This window comes from Cotesia glomerata, linkage group LG6 (genome assembly GCF_020080835.1).
Source record: "Cotesia glomerata isolate CgM1 linkage group LG6, MPM_Cglom_v2.3, whole genome shotgun sequence".
NCBI classification, from domain to species: domain Eukaryota; kingdom Metazoa; phylum Arthropoda; class Insecta; order Hymenoptera; family Braconidae; genus Cotesia; species Cotesia glomerata.
In genome coordinates, this window is record NC_058163.1 from 4,346,463 (window position 1) to 4,364,537 (window position 18,075).

Sequence of the window (18,075 nt, forward strand, 5' to 3'; positions counted from 1 at the left end):
CAATTTATTTTATATTTAAAAACCTAAACTTTCGAGAAGAGAGTAACTAAGTAACGAGAAAAATTAGCGACCATGCGCCACCTATCGGAATATTTCCAAACTATCTATTAAAAAAATTAACTGGCCAAATAAAAAAAATTTTTGAAATAAAATTAAAAAAAAACTTAAATCTCAATTATTTAAGGAATTTTTTTTAAATGTTAACAAAAATAATTAATTTTACTTTAAGAAAAAAATTAGTTGCAAATTGTTGAAATAAAAATTGAATTTTTAAATTTTTTTAAAGAATTCAAATTAAAAAAACATTTTTTTTGCTAAATTTTTGTAAAAAAAATGTTTTAAATAATTTTTAATTAAAAATTTCCTAACAATTTATGTTATATTTTTTTTAATTATATATTTTAAAACTGAACTTTCCAGTAGCGAAAAAAATTAGCGACCATGTGCCACCTATTGGAAAATTTCCAAACTATTAAAAAAAATTAAAACTGGCCAAATAAGAAAATTATTTGATAAATTTTTAAAATATAATTTATAAAAAATTTTAATCTCAATTATTAAATGATTTTTTTATAATTAACAAAAATTATTAATTTTATTCTATTAAAAAAAGTAGTTGCAAATTTTTTAAATAAAAATTGAATTAAAAAAAATTTTTTTTTCTTAAATTTTTGTAAAAAAAATTTTTTTAAATAATTTTAAATTTCAAAATTTATCAATAATTTATTATACATTTTTTTTTAATTAAAAAAAAAATAAAATACTTATATTTAAAAAATAAACTCTCTAGAAACGAGAAAAATTAACGACCATGCGCCACCTATCGGAAAATTTCCAAACTATTTTAAAAAAAATTAAAATTGGCCATATAAGAAAATTTTTTCACAAATTTTAAAAATGATAAAAAAAATCTCCGTAGTTTAACAATTAGACTACCTAGTTCTAAATATTTACATCAATTCCTTGTAGAGATAGCTATTACAGTTCGAAAGATACAGACCCGTTATAACTAAAATTCACATACACTTATCACAATCCCAATTAATAATCATAATTTTTTTTTTTATTATTTACAATTACGTCATATAATAAAAACAATAAAGAAAGCATAAACAAAGGTAGGCAGTGAAAAATAAATGGGAAAAAAAGTTAATAATCTTTGGCACGGGATAGATCAGAAATGTTTAGAGTTTTAGTCAATAACTGTTTCTTCATTTTAAAATTATTTATTTATTATTATTATTATTTAATTAAAACTTTCTTATCTACTTTTATTCATTTAAAGTCAACGATTAAGTTACCAGATACAAGGCACTTGGCTTATGTACAAGATTCTAGTCAGTGGCTCATTTAATACTCAAATTTGCTACTCAAATTTATTTGGTAGTCTACTTTTGTTTCTTCATTATATTTTTAAGTAGAAAAAAGACCCTCGTCTTTGTGAATACAATTCATAGAAGAAAATAGTAATAATATAGAATAATATATTCGATACTATTTAAATATATATATATATATATTTATTTTTATAATTATTGTAATTAGTAATATTTATATTTGGTGATTATTGTATGTTCATTTTTGAGTAATCATTTGTGGATTAAACGTCTTTTAGGGTTGATTGACTTTAGTCAGAGTATCCATTTATTATTTAAATAATTAAATAATATTAATGGATTAATTAGTCCGGTAAAATATTGATTAAATAATTAAATTGTCAGTTTTTAAATTTTAATTCAAAGGACTTGAACAGGATTGATATTGTGATCCAGTGCCAGAATTTGTCCGGTTAAGTTTCCAAAATATTTAAATATAATGTTATTAGATATCATAAAACTACTTCGAACCTATAATCACTTATTACAACTCACTCTTACATCAATATAATATTTACAATTTTACTTTATACTGTATTAATATTATTATTATTGTTGTTATTGTTATAATAATAATTATTAATAATTTAAATATCAGTATATACTAGAGAAAATGTGGCCGCAATGTGATAAATAATCGGCGTTAATACTGATTCGTTGATTAAAAGCCGCTTTTTTGGATTCTGATTGTAATTAGCCAGCACATTGCGTCCAAATAAATTTACTGAACGGATCAAGTTACATTATGCATTACAGTTTTTTTTATTAAACACAACAACTTAATTTAATAAAATAAATAGAACTAATTAATAAATGTAATGCATAATTAAGGTACTTTTAAAGAACTAAAACCAGCTGTAGTATTAAAAAAATCTATATGTAATACTAATTAGTATTGCTTATAAACATTTTTTGTTTTTGAGCGATAGTTTTTAGTGTAAGCTTAATTTTGAGCAAATTAGTTCTAAAAACACTAGTTGAGCAGTCAAATAAATAAATAATAAGCTAGCAGTGCCGGGTTTTTATAACTCTGAGAAAATGGCGGAAGCCGTCAAAATGTCGGCCTGCGCGCGCACGCTAACCTACTCGGTGTTTCTAAGGAGGTTCGAGCGAATCTAATGTAAAAAATACTTTCCAACTTTGAGCTTTGAAATTAAGGATACGTGTAAATAGATACGTAATTTATCTAATCCCAAAATTTAAAAAAAATTCACGGTTCAGTTACTTAGATATTAAATTTCAAAAATCACATTTTTTATCTCCTTATACACGGGCTCTTATGGCGGACAAACTTTAGTCGAGACTTTAATTATTTTTTTTCAATATCAACCTCCCAACTTTAAAGAATAAAAACTATACACAAGAAACTTGGATTATTGTAAAATATTAAAAAAATTTAATAATAATACATTACCGATATAATTTTTGAAATATTTAAAGTTTAATTTTATGTTTTTGACTCGTTTATTGTCAGCTATTTATTCGAATAAAGATTTGGCAACGTCGCGTCAACAGCTGAGAAAAAAGAAAAGGATAGAAATATAGTTACAGAGAGAGAAATATTTAACCCATACACTTATGCACGTCTCTGTAATGGGTATAATCAAACGCGCTGTTGCCAAATCTGTTTATTTAATCCGGCAAGCAATAAATACAAAACTCATTTTATTACTTTATTTTACACTGATAGAAGGATTTCTTAACATTTAAGAAGATTTCTTTGTATTTAAGAAATCATTTCTTAAAAAATATTTCTCTGTATTTAAGAAATATTTCTTAAATACTAAGAAATATTTCTTAAATATTAAGAAATATATTTTAAATACTAAAAAATGATGTTTAAGAAATGATTTCTTAAATACAAAGAAATCTTAAATACTAAGAAATCCTATCAGTGTATTAAATGAATAAAAATCATCAATTATTAAATTGTTCAAATTATTTAAAATTATGATAAAGAATTGTGACGAATATTGGGAAGACTGAAAGTTAAAAAAAATTTTAAATTATTTTGACGCGTAAGTTACGCTCGGTCCTCCTTAAGGAGTTTCGAGCGAATCTACTGTGAAAAAAAATTTCCAACTTTGAGCTTTGAAATTAAATATACGTATAAATAAATACGTAATTTATCTAATCCCAAAGTTTAAAAAAGATTCACCGTTTAGTTACTTAGATATTAAACTTCAAAAATCACATTTTTTATCTCCTTATACACGGGCTCTTATGGCGGACAAACTTTAGTCGAGACTTTAATTATTTTTTTTCAATATTAACCTCCCAACTTCAACGAATAAAAAACTATACACAAAAAACTTGGATTATTGTAAAATATCAAAAAAATTTAATAATAATACATTACCGATATAATTTTTGAAATATTTAAAGTTAAATTTTATGTTTTTGACTCGTTTATTGTCAGCTATTTATTCGAATAAAGATTTGGCAACGTCGCGTAAATAGCTGAGAAAAAAGAAAAGGATAGAAATATAGTTACAGAGAGAGAAATATTTAACTCATACACTCATACACGTTTCTGTAATGGGTATAATCAAACGCGCTGTTGCCAAATCTGTTTATTTAATCCGGCAAGTAATAAATACGAAAGTCATTTTATTACTTTATTTTATTAAATAAGTAAAAATCATCAATTAATAAATTGTTCAAATTATTTTAAATTAAGATAAAGAATTTTGACGAATATTGGGAAGACTGAAAGTAAAAAAAAATTTTAACATTATTTTGACTCATACGCCCGAACCTCCTTAATCTGAATTTTGAACTAAAATTTTTATTTTTTCTAACCTCAATAATTCCGGCAGCTAACCTCTCAAAAATCCAAATATTGCATGATTACAAAAGAGTATAATTTATTGCGGAAGCTACAGCTGATTGTTCTTTAGCGATTTAATGTTTTCTTCTTTTAAAAATTCTATTACTTTAATAATAGTAGTAGTTAATGTTAATATTTATTACAACGGAGTAAGAATGATGTATAGATAGACATAGATGGCGATAGATAGACAGATACAATTCAATTAATTAATAATTAATAATTAATTAATTTTGTGAATTAACATTAATTTTAAAACTTCGCTGATAGTACTTTTGTTTCTCATTTACAATATTTTGAGCACATTCCTCAGGTGTATAAACCACGCTACACTTTCTTCATCGAGTCGTGCCTTTTTTAATTTCATTTTTATAAATATTATCATTATTATTATTTTGATTTTAAATTATTCGATAGGTAAATAAATAAATTACTGAGAATACATTTAATTAAAGTGGCACAACTCTTGGTACGGGTCCGTACAAATAATACCTCATACCAGTTAATTACATCACATTTTTTTGCTTTATATATATTTATATATATTTTTTATTTTCATAAGTTATTAGTTTTGTTTTTCTGTGACGTGGAGGGACTCGTTTGTACAATCCATGCAAATCTTCGTTACTGTTTTTTTTTTTTTTTTTTTAATGTTTCATTTTAATCGTAATTTTTTACCAGCCTCCGGTAAATTATAAATTAGCACCTTAGAGACAGGGTTAGTATAAAAAAAAAAAATTACGGCCCCGAGATTCGAACCCTGTTTTTTCTCGCGCGTATTTTGCGCCTTTTTCTCGACGCCACTGTTAATAATTTAAGGGTCAGAATTTTTGAAAAATTTTTTTTTTTCTATAATCTACGAAAGCTTCGCAGTATTTTGAGCGGAAAATTTTAAGAAAATCTATTTGACAAATATTAAATAAATGAATTTTTAAAATTTAACCCTGCTAACCACAAATACAAATAATCTCAGCGCTTATAATTAGTGTAAATATCTAAGTTTAATAGTATTGTCACAACTGATATGTGCTAATTATTCACTATTGACAATATATCAACAAATCTTATTATAATAATAATCTTAGATTTAAAATTACAAGAGGCTGATAAAATAAAAAAACGATTTTTGATAAAATTTATGAGAGCGCGTGGCCGGACCGTTGATAAATTTAATATTCAAAATCTCGAGAGTAGATAGAAGAGTGAAAAAAAGTCTAGCGTGTTGTAAAATAATATTATTTAAATATTTATATTTATATATATATTATAAATATATGTATAGATATTAAATATATGATTGGCACTATAATTGTCAGATGAGTACATCCAAGATGGAAGTTTTTTAGTCTTGCCTAGACTTTTATAAGCCCTTACAATAATTATTTATTTATAAATGTAAATAATAATTATAATTAATAATAATAATGAGAATTTACAGCTCAAGGAAAGTTAGCAACAATAAATAACAGCAAAGATTACGTCTACGGTTGGCAAATCTCTTGAATAACAATTTAGAGTTTCTTTTTTAGAAACTTTATATAAAATTTATTTATAATTATAATTAATAATTAATATTAAATAAATAAACCGTATGATACACAACTTTGCTACTTCTAGCTAATAAGCCGAATTTTTACACAATAGTTTTTTTTTTCTTTTAATTGTAATAAATACAACAACCATTTGGAGAATTATAAGATACATTTATATTTATATACTTAGAGATTGTTTTTGCAAGAGCCTCGCCACGTAGAGTCGCGTAAGGTAGAAAAACTAAATAATCAATTACTTAAATAATTTTCGTATTTATATTAATATAATGTTTATAATATCGACACTGATACTTTTTTATCTAATACTCTATCTAGAAATTTATGGCTAGGTTTTTTTTACATCTATGTAGGAGTATGTACACTTTTCATTACTTTTTACATGCAATTGACAAGTTTGATATTAATAATCATTTTTTTAAGTTGGTTTTTTGATTTCGGTAAATTATTATTTTGATTTGTGGGTTTTTTGCATTGTAAATTAAATTATTTGGGTGTAAATAGCTTTTTTTGGTTTGATTATGGCAATTTGATTTTCTTTTACTCTTTGGTTGTTGACAAGATGGCGGACCGCCGTAAAAATGGCCGCCGGCGGCTTAAGTATGGAAATTAAGTTTATTTTTTTATTTTTTTTTGAGATGATATTAATATTAATGAGTTTTTTTAAATTAATTGCGTTTTTTGTAAAGATTTGATTAGTAATTATTTCAAGTGAATGTTTTGATTAATCTTGTGAGTTATTTGAGAACAAAATGGCGGTAAAAATTAAAATAACCTACAAAAGTGCAGAAAAAAATTTTTTTTTCTCAAATATTAACAAATTGTGGATAAACTTAATTTCAATTAAATAATTATTTTAAAAAATAAAATATAATTTTAGGTTCTGATAATTAAGAATTTTTGTTAATTAATTTTAAAATAGTAAAACAATAAAATAATTTTAGAAAAATTTAGCAAGAATTTTTAAAATTAAATAAAAAACAATATTGTTGAAAAAATTAATTGATTTTCATTCAATCACTTTTTTTTAAGTATGATTTTAGGTTATGATGATTAAAAATTTTCTTTTATTAATTTTGTGACTGTAAAACAGTGAATTACAATTGATAATTTTAGAAAATTAATTAAAAATTAGAAAAATTAAATAAAATGTAATTAAAAATTTTTTGATAAATTTTTTTAGTTCTTAAAAAAATTTTTTATGTAATTTAGACCAAAATGGCGTTAAAGATAAAAATTACCAATAATAATTAATACAAAAAAAAATTTTTTTTGTAAAAATCAACAAATTATTGACAAAATTAATATTAATTAAATAATTTTTTTAAAAATTAAAATATAATAATTAAAAATTTTTGTTAGTTAATTTTGAGATAGTAAAACAATAAAATAACTTTAAAATAGATAATTTTACAAATTTAGCAAGAATTATTACAATTAAATAAAAAATAATATTAATTGAAATTTTTTTCATAATTGTTGAAATTTGAGTCATTAAAAAAAATTTTTTTGATTAGCTTATATTATTTAAGAAAAAAATATTTTTTTTTCAATTTAATATTATAAAATTTTAAATTGAATTAATTTTCATAAAAAAATTAATAAGTATGTAATTTGAGGTTGTATAGTGATTAAAAATATTTTTTAAGTAACCTTGCGGCAGTAAAACAATAAAATACCCTTAAAATTATTAAAAAAAAATAAAACTTGATATTAATATCGTCAGTTTTAAATATTTTGATTATTTATAAATTAATTTTAAAATCGTATTAAAATTAAGAAAATTAAACCTAGACCCAACTAAAAAATCTGATTATTAATACCATTACCATTTCCATAATAACATTTGCCAATAATATCATGCACCCATATATTAACAACAACAAAAGAATGTAAATAAATAAATAAATAATGTAATTTAATTATATTAGTAAAACTGTCTTGAGACAATATTTGGAAACGTTTTTTTTTGTATATTATATATAATATATATATTTTTTTTTATATATATAACGGACAATAATACACTCTTTGTTACTATTTAATAAGTATTCATCATGCACGACTATATATTTATCATAGTATAGTCTGGACGTGATTTGTCTTTCGTATCTGGAAATTAATTAGTGTTTAATAATTAATAATCATCAATATATATTTTTTCATAATATAATATTAATCTTCATTGAGAATGATTATCCGTAGACTTTGATAAATTTATATTATTTGTTCGAGTCGATTTATCTCAATAAAATTCACCCTGTTAAAACACACATTGTACATGTTGCGTTATTAATTTAGACCGTCGCGTTTCATTTGATCGATGATAGTAATATCGACGTTAGGCCATGTCTTGATTGATTTTCTCGTTCCGAGGAATGTCTTTTAATTTTATTACAGTTACATTCTTCATTTTACTCAACAATTCTCCAGATTTTTTTAAATTAACGCACGTTACATACTGAGTACCTATAATTGTCTTTGAGGTTGTATTACCTTCGCTAGGGTACCAGAAGTAGGCGCATTTGTATGTTCTATGGCGGTCTTAATCTTGTGGGGTTGTGCCACAGATGGTTCGCGTTTGGATTCGTCAAGTCACTGTTCTGGAGCTTTTGGTACTCCATTATTTGAGGCGAGTTGTTGGTAATATTGTTGGCATTGTTCGATTGTGCACGAGATTGTTTAGACGTTTGTTGCGAAGCTGGCTTCTTAGAGTCCGTTAAATCTGGCGAGGGCATTGGCCGATGTGATTTCATGTGGGCACTTCTGCTTTTCACTTTGTTGAAAATTCTGCGGAAATTAATAGAGTTCTATTAGGGAAAATTTCGGTGATTTTTCATTTTTTTTAGGTTTAAGCTTGCTTACTAATTTTTGGATGACAATTATTTGTACAGAAAAAAAATTTACTTAAATCAAATAAATAATTTTAAATAACTTTATCTTTTTAATTTGAGTAGAAAAATTCTTAAACTAAAAAATTTTTTTGGTTTAAGTAAATTTTAATTAATCAAAAAATTTTTCGTCTTCATTTAAGACAGTGAAACTTTTCAAAATTATTTTCTTGGTTCAAAAATTTTTCTCTTGATTCAATTAAATTTTTTTTCTGTATGGGTATTTTTGGGAAATTTAGTTTTTTGAGCTAATTTTATGTTAAAATATTTAAAGAATTTAGTAAAATTTATTTTTTACAAAATTTCGAAAATTTAATTAATTGCTAATTTTGGTAACATAACATTTTCTATTCAAAGTATTTTATTAATATACTAAAAAGTCTATTTTTTCAATGCATTTTTACAATATTCAAGAATTTTTTTTTTTAATTTGATAAAATGAAGAAATTTTATATTAATTTCATTGTTTCTAAATTTCTGAGTTATGAAGATGTTAGAATATTTAAAAAACTTAATAAAATTCATTTATTACAAAATTTAATTAATTAATAATTTTGGTAATATACCATTTTTTGATAAAAGTATTTTATTAATGTACTAAAAATTTGAAATTTTTTTTTTTTACAATTTTATAATATTTAAAAATTTTTTTATTTAATTTAAGAAAATAGAGAAATTTTATATAAATATTGATATTAATATCATTGATTCTAAATTTTTTGATCTATTGCAATATTAAAATATTGAAAAAATTTAGTGAAATTCATTTTTTACAAAATTTGGGATATTTATTTAATTGATAATTTTGGAGATATAACATTTTTTGTTAAAAGTATTTTATTCATACATCCAAAATTTTTTTAAAGTTTCTTTTTTTAATGCATTTTTATAATATTCAAGGATTTTTTCAAATGTCTAAAAAAATGGAGAAATTTTATATCAATATTGATATTAATATCATTTTAGCAAAACAATCGAAAATTTAATTTTTGAACTGAAATATATTTAAAAAAAAATAATAACCAAATAAGTAGTGTAAAAATTTAATGGAATTTAATTTTATAAGAATTTTTGATACTAAAAACAGCCAATTTTGGTAATATAACGTTTTATATTCAAAGAGTTTAACTAAAAAATTTTTAAATTAAATATATTTTTTTTTAATTGAATTTTAATATTTTCAAAGAAAGTTTTCAAATAAATCTAAATTGGTGAAAAAATTTTATGAAAATTTTGATATTAATATCATCAAATTTCCAATCTAACTAAAAAATTTATAATTCTTTTAACCCGTTCTTGCCTTTTCGGTCATTATTTTTTTTTTATGCTAGCATAAATCTAATTCAAGTGGATGGTAATATTCCATCCTCACTATCATTTTGGGACAAATCGTCCCAAGAGAAAGTAAGTGGAGAATGACCGGGTAGCTTGTTTAATTTTTCATGGATTTTTTCAAAAGTTGCTCTTTATTCTCAGTGGCTATCCATAGTTAATACTTAAAAATTGAATCGAACAGATACTAGCATTCACCAGCTAACTAGTGTTCAAGTTCGATGGTTACCCATCGACCTAACGCTCCGGGGACTATTTGTCCCAAAATGTTAGTGAAGATGGAATATTACCATCCACTTGAATTAGATTTATACTAGCATAAAAAAAATAATGAACGAAAAGGCAAGAACGGGTTAAAAGAATTGTAATTATCACGGTCGAGAAAAATTAATAAAGTTAAAAAATTTATTTTTAAACTGGAATATATTTAAAAAATAGATGATAATAATCAAATAGTGGAAGAATTTGGTAAAATTTATTTTTTTGAAGATTTTTATGTACTAAAAAATCAAAATTTAGTTAATATATCATTTTATGTAAAAATTACTTTATAATTATATTTATAATTTTGTAAAATAAGCTTCTTTTTAATTATATTTTGATAATTCCGAAGAATTTATCTAAATTTAGCCGAAGAAAGATAGCAAAAATGTGATATTAATATCATCACTTTACCAAAGTAAGTAAAAATTTATTCTCCAAATTGAAATTTCGTTGATAAATTAATAATAATCGCTTATAAAATTGTAATTATCTATAAATAGCAATCTATACGAATAAAATATTAATTTTATTATCCAAAATGGTCATCCGAAAACAATTGAATAGTAACTTAATAAGCGGAGTTTTAATTATAATAAAAAATTGTGTTGATGACAAAAATAGGTCATGCGTAAAACAATGAAGTGATTCATGCTTCAATATGATTAATGAATAAATATATTATTGGATAAAGTTAATTAGCAAGCAAAAATCTGTGACTGTGCAGAGGAAGTAATTGCAAATTAAGCATATTAATGAAAGAGCGATAAAAAAAATGCATACGACTAATATTAATTAATTAATGTATTCGATCGGTGTCGAAGTAACATCAATGTAATTGAAATAATTATTTGCACTAAAAAAATTATTTTTTTTCAGTACAATTATATTCTACGCGCCTATTTGTAATCTGATGTTTTTAATAAAAATACTACAGAGGTCGCTCGAACCGAAGTAACTCATGCGTGAGCGGTTAAATATATATTATATATTATATGATATATATATATATATATATATATATATATATATATATATAACGACTATAACCAAATCGGAGGACAAAATGGCGGCGTTATCTGGCGAAATGGGGATAATTTAGAATTTATAATCGTAATTATTATAAACTATAAAACTTACTTCCCGCAAATCTTGCAGGGGTAGTGAAGAGGGGTGGACACGGGTAGTTGTTGCTCAGAACTAATGTGAGTTTGTGAGTTGGTGTTGACTGTAGCGTGCCCGGTATTGCCGGATACGCCGGTATGGGTGCTTCCGGCCATCGTTACTGTTACACTTCCGCTAAAGCTCTGACAACACAAAGAAAACACAAAGCCAAAATAAACAACACAAACACAAAACTAACAATCGGATAAATATACAAAAATTTCTTTTTTGTATTGGTTAAATTAAAATTGTTATTATGATAAATACTTAATTATAATGACTTTTTTTGAAGTTTTGAACGTTTTCAAAATTTTTGGCTCAAAATGTAAATTTTTGGGTTATTGTTTGTTTTTGTTAATTTAAAAAAAAAAAATCGGACAAAATTTTATTAAATTGCCAAGTGATTTGTAAAAAATTTTATTTTATAATTTTGAAATTTTATAACCTCCAATGTTTTTCAAAATTATTTTGTGAAATTATTTTTTGCCAAAAAAATTTTTTAATAAATATAATTAAAAACTTTTAAATAGTTAATTCTGACAAAATTTTTTTAAGTTAATTATTTTATATTTAATAAAATTTGAGGAAAAAAAATGATTCAAAGTTAAAAAAAAAATGGATTATATTAATTTAATGGCCATAAAAAAAAAATTTTTGACAAAATTTAATTAAATTGCTAAGTGGTTTGTAAAAAATTTTAAATTTTGTAAATTTTTAAATTTATAACCTCAGATTTTTTCAAAATTATTTTGAGAAATTATTTTTTGCTAAAAAAGATAATTGAAAATTTTAATAGTTAATTTCAATAAAAGTTTTTTAAGTAAATTATTTTATTTTTAATAAAATTTTAGGAAAAAAAATATTGAAAATTAAAAAAAATTGATTATATTAATTTAATGGCAATTTTTCACTTTTAAAACAATGAAAATTGTTTTCTTTTGAAAAAAAATTGAGGTTATAATTTTTTTTTGCTCATAATAATTAAGTATCCAAAAAATGATGAATTACTTAAATAATAATAAAAAAAATATTTTGCAGGGGGAGTTTAAGCAGAAAGAGACACAGCGTAACGACATGCGACACTTAAACGTTCACATGTAAGTACAACTTGTAATTTTGACATTATTTTTAGTATTGTATATTAGTATAATTAAATGAAAACAATAAAATTAGGGGTTAAGGGGGTGAAATTTGTTAAAAAATACTCACATCAGGGCAGTCGTAGGCTGCAAATAGCCTGAGTTCCCCTTCGCTGGTTGTCAGAGTAGCAGATGATTCTCTTTCATTCGTCTGTAGCTGAAATTTATATTTTAGGTTAGGAATATATTATATTCTTATACAAAGTATAGAATTGTTGATTAATCATTTCAATGAGCCTTTTTCCTGAAGTACGAAAAATTACTCACTAGCGGCGCTAGTAGTTCGGTAGGGACAAACATTGTCAGAGCTCCATTTAATCACATAGTAAAGTGGACTTATAAAAAAACATGTTTTTGACCGAAGACGACGTTCCGGAAGCAAAATTAAAATTTGCAACAGTAAAAGACAATAATGTTGTCACATTAAAACGTTGGCTTGCGTCCCGTAACTTAAAAGTTACCGGAAAAAAAAATTAGGAAAACGGTTGACCCTAAAGGCCATCCCTGCAACTTCCCGCTAATTCCGTTAATACCTGGCCGCTTTTTTGAGCTCTTCGAGCTCAAAAGTATAATCTGTGTGTTGTTTTAAGCTCTCCGAGCTCAAAAAGATACCTTTTCTATGCTTTTGAGCTCTTTGAGCTCAAAAGTCTGATAGAAGTTTCATAGAACACTATTTTTTGAATGTTCATACCGCAATAACTTTTGAATGAATGAATCGATTTTTACGCGGTTGGCGACATTCTACGCAGTTTTTTAAGCCTCATAAAGAATTTCTAAGTTTCAATTGGTCAAACTAGAAATTTCGGAGTAATTCTGAAAAAACACTTTTTTCGGTTTTCTTTCGTTCACGATATCTCTCGAACGAATCAACCAATTTTGACCGGATTGGCGGCGATCGACGTGGATTTTCAAGGTTAATAGCTGATTAGTTTTTGGAATCGATCGGTTGAGCCGTTTAAAAGTTATCCCAAAAAAACCACTTCAGAAAAAATTTTTTTTCCTACTTTTTTTTAGATTTCTCCAAATTTCTCAAAATCTATCGGTCCAAATCGGTTCAAATTAACAGGAAATCTAAGTTTGGCGAAGCCCTTTCGAATGGCACCAACCGCGATGAAATCGGTTCAACCGTTCAAAAGTTATAAGAGGTTTACATACTTACACACACACATACATACATACATAGTGACACTCTCGCGGGAATAGTCAGGAAAGCTTCCTAGGACCTCAAAACGTCGAGATCTGATGAAAACTCGATTTTCGAAAAACGGGGTAAAACCAATAACTTCCCGATTTTTGAAAATTTTCAATTTTCTTAGCGAAAAGTTAAAAATGAATTAATTGACAGGTTAGTATACAAACTCTAGTAAAACAACTAGCGGTAAATTCAAACTGTAACAAGAGAAATTGAAAATAATTATAAATTTAAGATTTATTTCAGAGTGAAAAATGAATGAAATATAAATGGTAATAAATAAACATTATTATATGTAATAAATGAATACGATTAAGTAACAGACAGAGGTTATATGTCATTTTAATTTATATCCAATAATAACTGCACTAATAGAAGGATTTGTTTCTAGTTAAAAATATTTGTTAATATTTAACAAATCATTTATTAGAGACCACTTTTTAATCCTTAATGAATATTTATTAGTATTTAAAAAGATTTATTAATATTCAATAAATGAATATCAGATTTATTAAATACAAACAAATCATTTTAAATACTAAGAAATATTTGTTTAATACTAAAAAGTGGTCTCTAATAAATGATTTGTTAACTATTAACAAGTATTTTTTGGTACAAATAAATCCTTCTATCAGTGTGTGAAAAAAATTTGCTATTCATTTTTTATTCATTTAATTAATTTCAAAAATAATTTTGAAAACATGTAATTGATGATTCTAAGTAATTAGTTTATCAGTTATTTAGAACTTTATAATTTCGTAATCTTTTATTGGAATCTAACCTCGTCGATATGAGGTTTTACAAATGGTATAAAAAACACATTTTTCTCTGGATAGTGATTATCCGACGTATACTTTGCAAAACTACAATGTTTTGTTAACATAGTGGTTATTAAAAAAATTTTTTTGTGTTTAAATATTATTTTTAAATAATAAAATAATATAGCGTAAATAACACTGTCTTAAATGAAAATATTTTGTCTGTCCCTACTATACTGCCTCTGCACTGCCTCTCGTGGCACGTTCGCTGTACTACTCTCAGGAAAAAGGCTCATTGAAATTAGCAGACATCTGACAATTTTTATTATAAAAAATTTGTGATTTTGGTTTTTAAAAGTTTAGTGAAAGTTATTAGGTATAAAATAAATAAAAATATTTCAATAATTTATTTGGCTAAGCAATTTTAAAATTAAAAATTATTTGAATTTAAATTTTAGCGGGAGAGTGACGTAGTATTATATCCGGTGCGCAACGCTATCTTAGAGCGAATTAAAAAAATATTCTTGTTTATGGTATCTTTTATTTATTTATTGAATAAATAAATAAGGTAAAAGCCCCTATTACTGACAGAGCCATAATTTATAGCTAAATTTGTCATTAAAGACAAATTTGGGAACTGGGAAAATAAAGGATAAAGGGGGGAGGAGGGACCTTACTCAGTAGGAATTTTTCGGTAACCGAAAAAATAATTCAGACAGCCCAGACCGGGACTCGAACCCAGATCATTTGGTTACGCGCCAAAGGCTCTACCAGTTAAGCTATCCGAGACATTGTCCGTAACTACCATTCCGTCACCTAATAAATTTTAATTTATTGTTGCCTACCCCCACTATTGACACCCTATTTAATTTTATTATTTCATTATTAAAATATGTTAATAATCACAATTGTTGATATTTCATGACAATTTTATATATTTTTAAAATTAAAAAATAAAAAAATTCAATTCCAAGGTATAAACTAATTACGGCAAAAAAATTTCATTTTTTCAAGTAGGCCAAAACTGCTTATACGTTTGTAATTTCTTAACAATATTGTTAAGAAAGGCCTTATTTCCAAATCCAGATTTCTCAATGTTTTTTTTATGTAATTGCATTGTTTAAAATTATTTTACATTATTTCTAGTCTAAATAATCATATAATCATTTATTTATACTTTATCGAGTTAAAATTAATTTAAAAATAGCGGATGTCAATGATAGGGACACAAAAATTAACTTGCGTCAACTAACGACATAGGCCATAATGTAAGGTAACCCAACCCCCTCAACATACATATCAACGTATTAATGTTTACATACTGTCATGTGATTTTATAAGAATCAAAGTATTTGAGACTAGAAAAAATTGCTAAAAAAAATCTGGTAAAAAATATAGAAAAGCTAGGTCTTAAATGAATTTTAAAATAATAAAAAATCTTGATAGTTTTGCATTAGTTAGTAAAAATGATTATTGTTAATATAAATTTAACTGTAATAAAAGACCTGTAAATAATAGGGTCAATGGCATGTCAATAATCGGCTCTTTGAATTTTTTGCGCTGTCGATAATACACACATTCGACCTGTTGGTTTTAAGTTGATATAATAATTATTAAATTTATTGCTATTAAAGTTAATTAATGAAATTATATAAGTAAAAACAATGATTAAGGTGTCCTATAAAAAAAAGTTGACAATATTGATTTGATACGCGAAAAAAAAATTCAAATATTCATGATCACTCTTATAGTGTCAATAATGGGGGCTATTACCTTAAATAAATAAAAATTTTATAATTAAAAATTTATTTTTCAAATAAAATAAAAAAAATTGTAAAATGTCTGCAAATTTAAATATAATAATAAAAATACTAACGAGTGTTCGATGAAGAATAGACTTTTCTTCACTGAAATCCATCGAATGGACAGAAGCGATGGCATCCCTGAGCTCTTTAGTATCTTTAGTGTCTTTACAGTGCTTATCAGATTTAACGGGGTTCTTTGGTCTGCCATGGCGGGCTTTAACTCGCCGGTACTCGTCCGGACATAGTTTTTTCCAGAGGTAGTAGAATTGTGTGCACTGTTTCGCGGACTTTGTACATATATCTCTGGCGATCCCGGAAAAGTCTTTGTGGTACTCTAGCAATCCTTGATAGAACGCTTCCATTTCCTGGGACGTCCAGCGGTCGGATTCGCGGCACTCGTAGCTTAGCAGCGGGTGCTGGACCGGTAGTGCTGGAGTCGGTCTCATTAATTTCAGCATCGCCTCCTAGAAGGTCAAAAATTATTAATTTTTTTTTTCATCTTTTCCGTTCTTGATGAAATATTGGAGTCGGAAGGGAAAAAATAATAACTTACGTGGATATTTCCTTTGCACATGTGCAGAAGATGCAGCGCGTACTCTTTGTTTCTACCACCTCCAGGTACACTAGCGCAGCAGGCGAATTGTAGATACATCTCCACTGTAAAATTAATTTTTTTTTATTAAAATCCAGAAATTCTATGAAAATTTTTAAAAAATTTTATTAGAGACAATTTTTTTTTTGTTTATTATTTTGCAAATATATTCTAAGCTAAAAATTGAAAAAAATAATTTTGTAAAAATTTCTGAAAAGAATAAGTGATAATTTTTTTGTCAGAATTAATTTTTTCATAGAGGTTAGTTTTTTTTATTTTTAAATTTTATAAAAAAGGATAATTTTTTTTTGTCTAATTACCAATTTTTTTCTAATTTTATAATATTTTTCTGTCAATTCATTTTTTTTTTCTACATTTTTAAGTATAATTGCAAAAAATATCAAAATGTCTAATACAGGCAATTGAAAACAAAATGGCTGTTGTTTTTTTAAAATGGCCGCCTTGGCGGGATTTTTAAAAATTAAAAATTTTAATTTCACTGAAACTAAGGAGTGATTTTTTTCAATCAAGTATTTTTTTTTTTTTACGTATAATTTCTTCATTAATACAAAAATTTCATAAATATGTTATGACAGAAGTTTTATTTTTAAAATTTAATTTTAGTTAAATACTTAAAACAATAATAAGATTTAAAAAATAATGTTTTTTTGAACCAAATAGTGTTTTTCCAGTGTAAAATTGCAAAAAAATCTAAATATCGAATTAATACAGTTTTAAATCAAAATGGCTAGTTGCTTATAAAATGGCCGCCGTGGCGGGATTTTTAGAAATGAAGTAATGAAATTGCGCAGAAATTAAGATCACATTTTTCTTGGATTAAATAATTTTTTTTAGTATATGATTACAAAAAAATCTGGAAAACGATTGACCCTAAACTTATGACGTTTCTGAGCTCTTCGAGCTCAAAAATACAATTTGTGTGTTATTTTGAGCTCTCCGAGCTCAAAGAAATAGCTTTTGTATGCTTTTGTAGGCTGATAGAAGTTTAATAAAACAATATTTTTTGAATTTTCAAACTGCAATAATTTCTAAATGAATGAATCGATTTTCACGTGGTTGGCAGTATTCTACGCACTTTTTCAGAATCTATGATATACTTTTGAACACAAACTGATCGAACCGAAAATCTTAGAGAAATTTGAAAAATTCACTTTTTCCGAATTT

General features: G+C 24.9%; 1 protein-coding gene across 4 annotated transcripts in view; it reads right to left on the reverse strand.

Annotated features, from left to right (window-relative positions):
* Positions 1–7,446: 7,446 nt before the first annotated feature.
* LOC123267636 overlaps positions 7,447–18,075 on the reverse strand; it is a 302,887-nt gene continuing 292,258 nt past the window's right edge. For 3 of the 4 annotated variants that reach the window (XM_044732362.1, XM_044732361.1, XM_044732364.1), the window contains 5 exons: positions 16,852–16,955; positions 16,370–16,762; positions 12,614–12,700; positions 11,381–11,547; positions 7,447–8,546 (listed from right to left, as the gene is read on the reverse strand). In XM_044732362.1, coding sequence (XP_044588297.1) covers positions 8,291–8,546; positions 11,381–11,547; positions 12,614–12,700; positions 16,370–16,762; positions 16,852–16,955 — 1,007 coding nt within the window. In that variant the 3' untranslated portion in view covers positions 7,447–8,290. The remainder of the gene's footprint in view (positions 8,547–11,380; positions 11,548–12,613; positions 12,701–16,369; positions 16,763–16,851; positions 16,956–18,075) is intronic. The other variant, XM_044732365.1, reaches the window with a different exon arrangement.